A 9713-nucleotide genomic window follows, 5' to 3' on the forward strand; every position below is an offset into this window, starting at 1 on the left:
GTGTTTGAGTTAATAAAAGAGGAGGTTATGGAAATTTAAGGTTTTGGTTGGACAGTTTGGCATGCATGTCTGGGACTTGGATCAAGTCTCCCTTAAAGTGAAAGAAGAACTCAATCCACGGAACTCTTTTGATGGTTGGTCAGGTCCAGGATGAGTTTAGGGTTTGAGGAAGTTCTGTAGCAGCCATAAGGATCCATCCATGTGAGACTAGTGAGATTCCCCCTCCCCCCAAACAGAACAACAAAAGGCAGGTGAGAGGGTATCAAGAGACCTTGCTTCACTGGTTAACTCACTGTTCTCAGTGCTGATGTGAGTTGAACAGTCACAGGGTAATATAGGAATCACAGAAATACAGAACCATTCTCAACATAGAAGAACTAAAGATTCACTTCTTCCTAACTAAGCTCTACAACGAACATGTCATAACAGCGCTTTTAGTTGGCAATTATATTTTCAACTAAATATAATCAGAGACAACTGTAAGAAAGTGGCGAGAAAGACTTTGAAACATAAAAAACTCATTAGGATACCATTACTCGTTATCATCAGGGTGAAGGTCAACCCAAGTCTGCAATCGGTTAGGTTTTTGCAGAAAAGAAGAAGCATCAACAAAGACACCCAAACCAAAAGAATAATATGGAACACCAAGGCTGACAGCAGAATTACCTGTTTAATGACTGTTTAAGTTCCTTGATCTTTTGTTGGGTCATCTCCCCCCTAGAGAAATCAAAAACTTCTTCACTTAAAAGCTGCAAAACAAGCATATTATCAGCATATGCCTCAAATAGCATCCAAAAAGAACAATAAGCAAGTTTTATTCTATAACTGTGCAGTCCACACCTAGTCTTTGTAAAATAAAGAATACATACCTTTAGTATAGCCATGCAGTTTTCACATAAGGTTTCACTAGTCTTTGCGGCTGAGACAAGATCTGGAATAAAGCTTCGCCATTTAGCTGGCCATTCATGCTTCAAAATCTGCATTTTCAGACAGTATTAAAAAAAACCATGTTAAAGTAATTATGAATACAAGGATGAAACATGTTTAGACGGTCCAATTGAGCCAACTTACATAAACCTATACTAAACCTGGAAGACAGTAAGCTTCTTTATTCCTTCTTCGCCCCCCCCCAAAAAAAAAAAGGGTGGGGGAGGGGTTTGGTGTTACAGGGGTGCAGAGAAAGCTAAACATAATCCAGTATTTGACCAAAGCAACAACACAGCATGACCATGAAGATTGTATATGGATACAAACACAAATATGCACACCTTAGAAAGAAAGAAGGGGGGTGCATGCTACAACTCAAGCTTATCCTTTAATGTCACTCCAGTCAGAATTTCAAAAAAGAAATAGCATTCCAAATAAAAGTGACAAACCACATAGAAGTAAAGTAGTAACAGTATTAAATGCAACCATGTATGATTGAGCATAATTAAATGTGAAAATAGATAATCAACAAACCAGAAAGATTAACATAGGAATGTAAATTATCTGGAGTGACATGAATTCATCCAAAAAAGAAATTATCTGGAGTGACCAACCAACCTGGGAGACAGAGGAAGAGAAGATATTACCTGAACCAAAATAATATTGAGCTTATTGACATAAAGCCTTTCCCGCCGAAAAGAGGCTTCATTACTTGAAAGCTATACAAGAAGAAACATCAACACTGGGCGTAAGTAAACATACACAGCATAATGTGAAACATAAACCAGTCAGTGAAACATATACCTGTACAATGACCTCTGAAATGTAATTTTTCATTCCATCTCGTTGTTCAACCGGCAAGGCATTCCATCTGTACTTGATGACACCTTCCAGAACCTAAACAAACAAAAGCAACATAATACTCTCAATTTCAGGCAACATATAGATGCAAAGAGAACGGGTCATATTCCTAAGATGAGTGGTAGTTTTTGAGTGATTTCTTTTCCCCTTTTTGACAGGAAAAACAATTAATGGTAGTTTTTGAATGCTAGGGGGAAGTATAGAAATCACTTCAGTGAAGTGTTTGACTCCCACATTTTTCCACCGAAGCAAACATCATTTACATTATACACAAATGCTTTGACAAGATTTAAGATGGTGATGCCCCATGACTAGTGAAGGTTACCTTACTTTCATGACATCTGAATAAAGCCCTTACAATCACCTCTAAAACCCAGACAACCCAAGCAAAAATGACTATCCTTCTAGAACAAAAACCCCATGTCATGGAGGAAGTCAACTTTTTTAGGACACACCAAATACACAAGGCTGCTGCACAGAAGGGCCTGAGGAGGGTCATAATGTACACAGCCTTATCATTGACAAGGAGGCTGTTTCCAGATCTAAACCTATGACCACCTGGTCACAACGGAGCAACCTTAATAGCTGTACCATGGCCTGGCCATCTAAGTGGGAAACCGAAAATTACCCAAAACCCAGATATTCGTAATTTATCCATTCTCTGGGTGAAGATAATTTATTCTGCTCTAGTTCAAACATCTTTCAACATCAATTCACTTTTCTGCCTAGATTAAGTTCTCCTTAGCAACTCAACCAATTATTCATTAAGTTCTAACACACTTAAAGTCCAAAATCAGTAACAAAAGTACACATACATAATTTCATGCTGGCACCAACGTGCTTGTGGTAACTGACTATGATGATCAACAGTTAATGAATTATACGAAAAAATATTAGAAGCAATTATATCAACCACAGATTCCTTTTTTCCCTTCATCTCTAGATATGAATCCTTTTCCTACAGACAAATAGGTACATAATTAAGACAAAACTAGTAAGGAAAGACCTCACTCCATCGTCCCCCACTCCTAACCACCACCCACCAAAAAACTCCAGTAAGATATCCAACAATGTCAACAACTGCTACAGAGATGAGCCAGCCGAGGTAAATACAAAATACACAGAGAAGGCATATAAATCACTCAATAGCCTTGAATCTTGGAACCTCCAGAGGGTGATTGAAGACAACACCACCAGGGTCCAAAAAGAGTCGAAATAATAATATATAGTAAGAGAACTTTATTCATGATCTTGATATCAGAAAAATAGTGGTCATCTAAACTTCAATAACACTGCATCCAAATCCCAAATAGAAGACTCTAACTGAATACAACCTCCCTTGAGCATCTTCAGCAGCTCTTAGTCAACGTCTGTATTGTATGGAATTGCCCAAGATATCGTAGATCTTTCTTCACAGGAAGTGTCAAAGCTTAAACAAGAGGTGGTAGATGATGTCATTGTTCATTACTCCGCTTTCCCACACAAGGAGTATGAGAATGGGATATAGCAATGAATTCACACTGAGACACAGATCCAGTCCTGTTCTTTTGTCCTTTTAGAAGGAAGATAAGTTTGTGAGGACCATCCAAGCCCCAAATGAACATCATTAAAAAGTCACTCACAATCCCAAAAACAAAAAGAATACAATGAAAGAAATAGAGAAATTGCTCCCCAAGTCATATATTAGATGATGAAAGTGTCTAGAAAGTTCCCAAATCATCTATAAGATGATGAAAGTGTCTAGAAAGTCAGCTTTTTCCAAGCTCAAAAAACTCCTACAAAGAGATCCATCTATTTGCATCCAAAATATCAGGATTCTTCCAGGCCACATTTGTTTGATGGGGTTTTATGGGTATAAATGACAATGAAGAGAAGTTATGAAACTTACTTGGATATACAACAACTGGAATCTTTGGTTGCAATGAGCAAGGAAGTTGAATTCCCAAGTTTGCCCCCATTGTCCTTTCAGCAGTGTGCTTTCCCCACCCAAACATTTTGAAGTCCCACCCTTTTGGTAGGACTTTGCTCAGAAGATAAGGGTAACTTAACAACAATGACAACAACAATAAACATTATCCCAACTAAATGGGGTCCATTACATGTATCTTTGCCTTCTAATCAGCTCTTTTGAAGGCCTAAGCCATTGCATATCCTTTCTCACCACTTCTCCTAAGGCTATTTTAGGTCGACCCTAGTTCCTTTTGTTCCTTTGATCCAACATCTTCACTCGTCCGTACAAGGGCATTTATCCTCTATTTCAAACGACTTTCTCATAGCTTATTATTTATCAAAGCAACCCTCAACCCAATACTAACATGATCATTCCTTACTTTATCCTTCCTAAATTTGCCACTCATCTATCTTAGCATCCTAATTTCTGCTACACTAAGTTTACTCATCCCTCTTAGCATCCTAATTTCTACTACACTAAGTTTACTTATAGGATGCTTCTTACTACACACCATATATCATAGCTGGTTGCAGTGTTGTACAACAGTCTTATAGAATTTATGTTTGAGCTTCAGAGGAACACATTGATCACACAAAACCCAGATATAACTCTCCACTTCATCCACCCTATTTAATTCTTTGAGAAACATCATCCTCTGTATCACCTTTTTTATTTAACGGAGCCAACGTACCTACCTAAATAATTGTTTTGCAGAATCTCCTTCTCATCAAGTGTTACCACTTTATTGTCCCTCCCATCATGACCAAAGTTACACACTAGATATTCCATCTTCATTCTACTTAGTTTAAAACCTCTTCACTCCCAAGTTGCCCACCATAGCTCTAACTTGGTAATAATCCATACTTGTGTCTCATCTACCAAAACAATATCATCAACAAAAAGAATATACCAGAAAACCTCATCTTGAATATCTTAGGTCATATCATCCAGTGTAAGTGCAGATAAATATGGGCATGAACCTGATCCTCGATGGAGTCAGACATTGCGCTGTCAAGGCTTCTGCTCCACCAAAGACCTCGGAAGATAGGGAGACATCATAAAACAAGATCTAATGAGATCAGCCAGCAACCCTGCGAAATCTGCCCTAACCAACTCCATGATAACAGTTCATCCATAAACCAGAACAAGCACCAGTAGCACTAATCAGTAAATCTCTGCTTTGATAAGAAAGGGAAGTAGAAATGTTGAATTGATTCATTGTGGGGCGGGACAAACTCCCTCTTCAAAATACTGCAGGCACACCAAGTGCACAAGGACTGGGATTACATCTCCCCCAGGTAATTCCCTTGGGGTCCCATCACAGAACATGTAGGCCCTACTCCCCCTAATTTTCACCCTGCTATCTAAACAGAGTCCTGAACAAAGAGATTTCAGGTTAGAAAATGAATGCATTCAAGGCACATGAAATCAAATACGAACCAGGGCTCTTCCCAGGAATTGCCTTTATAATCCATCATAGAATAATCAATTCTTAACCAAACCACCTGATGCAGGAGGAAAGAACAGGAAATGGTTTGGTACCTCACTGAAGCAACTCTTACCAAAATTGGGTTTGTTTTGCAACATTTAATCTATATAGGAGCCAGATTTACATAAGACTCAAATAGGAGAGGTAGATTACACATCGGTTAATCTAGCTTTCTTATTTTGAGAAGAGTTTTAGGTGTTAATGTTTCTGTGTATGTGACTGTAATCCAAGGATAGGCAAACAAAAATTAATGGATGAGTCATTCGGAGAGTTTCCTATGTGGCATGAGCCATGTGGCCGTGTTTCCCACTCCTCCCTATAGTGCAATCTTTTTCTTCTAGTTCTTTCTACATCTCAAGTTCAATTTCCCCATCCCTCCCCTGTTCTTTTACTTTTTTCTTCATTATTTTCCATTCCTGCTCCAGCCCTAATATTGGATAAACAACTAATTCAATCTCTCTTACATCTCCCCCATATGTGACCTCTGCTCTCCCTCATCTCTTTGGTGTCAACTTGCATACCTAAGCTACAGTAACCCAGGGCCCCGCATTCTAAAACCTTTTCAGTAGAGAAAATCAGATGTAGTGTCTCAGCCATTTTTACTTTTACTGCCAGCCCAGATTAAGCAAGCTCCAACTTCTTCCTGAAATTTTATTTAGGATTGCTACTGAATGATTTGAGGTGGGTCAGGGATTAGGAGTTCCTCTTGAAATCCCACCTCGATTGAAGTCTTCATGAGCAAGAACTCTCACTTGAATTAGATCATGTCCTACCACCCTCACTCCAGGTGTTCAATAGCTGGAAGAAAATATATCTTTTTATGTCTCAAATAAGACCAGACTTTTGAATAATTATTAAGAAGCTCCTCTGATTTTAAATGCATCTATTACCTTTGTAACATACCAACTGGATCAGCCCATTGAGTCAAATTACAATTCAACCTCAAGATTTATTTTTCTTTATTTCACGAAACCCTAAATTTCAGATTATTTGCAGTTTTCTACCTGTCAAGTCATTAAAGTTTAGCCCCAAGATTTTACTTTTCCTTATTTTAAGAGGTCCTAGAGTTCAGATTACTTACAGTTTACTCTCCAACAATAATAAATAAAATTGGATGGGTAAGAAGTATCTCTCCAACATTCACAATTCAACACAAGATGCCCCACAAGGCATAGTAAGACTGCATATACTATGACCCCCGCTGTAGTGGACGAAGCCCCATGCACCGGATATGCCTAATATTGGAACTGGCAATAGTTTATTAGAGTATGTCACACATGCACATTCTAGAAGACATCTAGGCAGGCACCTTTGGACCTTGTTTATATCACTTTGCACCCTTGGCTCTCCTACACCACAACAACCATGCCCACATGGGTCAGTATCCAAGAATTGAACTTAGAACTAAGTTATTTAGATTTAATTTCGAGACATCTTTATTTACTTATTCTCATAGAAATCATATTACTAACCCTGCTAGGGTAGGGTCGTGGACAATCCACAATAAGCCATATTAAGTGAAATTCATATTTGTTCTCAGTAGAAGTGTCCCATTCTAAAAGGAAATTCACATCTCATTGTCCCCCAACTGGATTAGGTAGGTATTATATAGGATTCTTTGTCGATGTAGAAATAACAACCCTAGTTCCAAGATACTGTTCTATACTTCTGATTCAAGAACATCGTTGTTTATGTTCATTCCATTCAACTAAGGATCTGCTCCCACTGTGTTCAACCTGCACTGCCCTTAGAGTTGTTTAAATGGATTCATTTTCCAAGCAAAACCTAAAATTACTTGATTATCATTGAAGTTTGATTGTTAACACTCATCTATAACCAATGGCTAGTAAGAATACTCAAACTCGAGTTGAATCCCAGACCTCGACACTTCAAATTAAAACCAAGAATTTATCAAAAGTTCCAGGCTATCACTCAGGATTCAGTCAAAAGACTTAAAAACCAACACTTTGACAATATGTACAAAGCATCCTTAAAAGGTATTATGCATCAACTGGCCCCTTTTCAATTTTTCACATTTAAAAATAAATATATATTTCATCCATCCTATACACCCACCAGAAATCTTTTCTTTTCTTTTCTCTTCTTTTGCTTTTGGGAGGGGAGTCGTGTTTGGTGAATACCTCGCTTGACCGATCTCACCCTCCCAAGATCCAGTCACATGTAATGTCCATCCATGCGGCTCAAACACACTTGGAAGAATAAAAAGTGCTTCATGATGGGAAAACCACAGCCTCGACACAGTGGTTATTCAGTTCATATACGTACACATCAAATATTAACATCCGACAAAAGAATATAGTGGACAATAAACCAACCTGAAGTGCAAAGAACTTGGTGTTAAGGTTCTGCGAGTTTTGGAGAATGTGAACCACTTGCAACCACATCTCAGGGTTGTTTTGCAACTCCCTCAAAATCTGATCTGCAGCCGTCCTCTGCCACCGAAACAAAATAGCAGGTAAAATTAGCTCAACATTTGATAGTTGACACAATCATAACAGAAGCTTCCACGACAAAATCCAGTTACTAACTCCGATAATAAGTACTAAGGTCCCCTGGGATTTCAGAAGAAATGAGTCCGCAACAACTAACACAACAAACATACAAAGTAGCACCTTTTCATCATTAAACAAGCGTCTAAGACAAATTACGACACCATTAGGCTAATCTGGGGGAAAGGAATCGCCTTTTCAACACAGGAACTACTTCAGGAGTCCACAGAGTTCAAACTCAGTTCCTTCTCGGAAAAGAGAATTTCCAGTAGAAAGGAAACCTAGAAAACCTTTCCCTAGCCGTCCACCTCAGTTGGAAAATAATAGGGATAGAATTGCATTACACTCGTCAAAGCAAATCGAGAAATTCTCAAATGGAAATATAAACAAGAGAACTGAAGATTGTTTCGAAGAAATCCTCAGCGATACAAACATTTCCATCATCAGAAAAGAAAAGAAAGAAAGCGGGAGGGGGGGAACTCATTTCGAACTGTAGCAAAACCCAACTCATGAACACAAAACCCCATCTCACATCGATGAGACTCCCGAACCAGTACTTGACAAAACGACGAAATAAAACATCGCGAGTTTCATCTCCATTAACAAAAATCAAAACCAAACTATCTCACCTCCTCTTTAGATCCCGTTCCATAGAACGCCGCAACGGTGGCATCGAGTACAGCCACATCGATCGGCTGACTCAAATCCCTGAGCTTTTCAGCTGCCATGAATGAACACCAACAAAAACGCTACCCTTAATAGATAGCTTCAAACCTTCAATAATCTTTACAAGCTCCTCGAAATCGATCTCCAAAACCCTAGCGAAGAGAACAAACAAGGAACCCTCGTAAACCCTAATCCTCCATAAGAGAATGAACTGAGAGCTCCGGAAAGAATGATAGAAAGGCTGAGGGAGAGTGAGAAAGAGAGAAAGAGAAAGACTTTGAAGTGGTTATTTTCCCACCCCTTCCCTCCTCTTTCTTTTTATTTGTTTATGGTTCGGTCGAGGTGTTTGTATCCCGAGAGCTCACTAGAAAGATAGAGTCACTGTGCCCTCCAAATCTCCTCTGTGAAAACAAACAAATTTAAAGCAGCAAATTAGAGGAAAAAAGGGTTACATACGCCTGAATTTAAATGCATATGGTTTTATGTAAAATTACAAGAATTGCCATTGACTAAAGGAAACAAATTCTCATGCTTAGTGATAATTAAGTATCCATTTGTTAACTCACTCCCCCACTTTTGGGTGTTTTTGACCATTTTTTGAAGTATAAAATTTTAAAAATATAGTAAAACTCATGAAATTTGCCATATGTTTAGAGTGTCAAATTTCATAAATACCCTTTCTAAAACTGTCTCACTCAAATACAGCTGCACATGGTTTTGCTTTAAGAAACAAATGCAACAAAACAACAAATAGTTGTTGCATGGAAAGTGTTTCTCAAAACAAAAGAAAATTCAAAAATTTTAATTTATGTTGCAAAAATCATGTGAAACGAAACGGTTTTGGTGGATTGTAAAACGGGTCCTTGGTGTCTATTGCATTTTCAAAAACCCTACCTCATTTTCTCTCCTGCCCCTTTTTCTCACTTATAAGACGATTTAATAGGGGGATATATGTCTTTTTCTTTCATTTTATTCTTTGTATCTAAGGCTAATTCGGGCTAGCTTGCGCCCACTTCGATTACATCATCAGAGGAGGAGCTTTATTGTCCGCAAGGGTCGAACCCATGACCTCTCCAGTGAGAAGTATGGATCTTACCACCAACCCTGCATTGACATATATATATATATATATATATATATATATATATATATATATATATATATATATAATATATATATATATTATTTTTTTTTTTTTTTTGTATCTGAGGTTCATTTGGATCAGCTTGTGCACACCTTGATTACATCCTCAGGGGGAGCTTTGTTGTCCGCAGGGTCAAACCCATTACCTCTCCACTACAAAATATGG

General features: G+C 38.2%; 1 protein-coding gene across 2 annotated transcripts in view; it reads right to left on the reverse strand.

Annotated features, from left to right (window-relative positions):
* XPO1A (exportin 1A) overlaps positions 1 to 8801 on the reverse strand; it is a 30885-nt gene extending 22084 nt beyond the window's left edge. For both annotated transcript variants that reach the window (XR_016170781.1, XM_089140400.1), the window contains exons 1-6: positions 8368 to 8801; positions 7565 to 7681; positions 1732 to 1824; positions 1575 to 1646; positions 870 to 977; positions 667 to 749 (exon numbers count right to left, since the gene is read on the reverse strand). Coding sequence is in view for 1 of the 2 variants with exons in the window: in XM_089140400.1 (XP_088996526.1) it covers positions 667 to 749; positions 870 to 977; positions 1575 to 1646; positions 1732 to 1824; positions 7565 to 7681; positions 8368 to 8466 (572 nt within the window). In the remaining variant the exon portion in view is untranslated. The remainder of the gene's footprint in view (positions 1 to 666; positions 750 to 869; positions 978 to 1574; positions 1647 to 1731; positions 1825 to 7564; positions 7682 to 8367) is intronic.
* Between the last annotated feature and the right edge of the window lie 912 nt (positions 8802 to 9713).

Source organism: Hakea prostrata, chromosome 11, assembly GCF_041222555.1.
Source record: "Hakea prostrata isolate BN-2017 chromosome 11, UWA_Hpros_2, whole genome shotgun sequence".
In the NCBI taxonomy this organism is placed as follows: Eukaryota; Viridiplantae; Streptophyta; class Magnoliopsida; order Proteales; family Proteaceae; genus Hakea; species Hakea prostrata.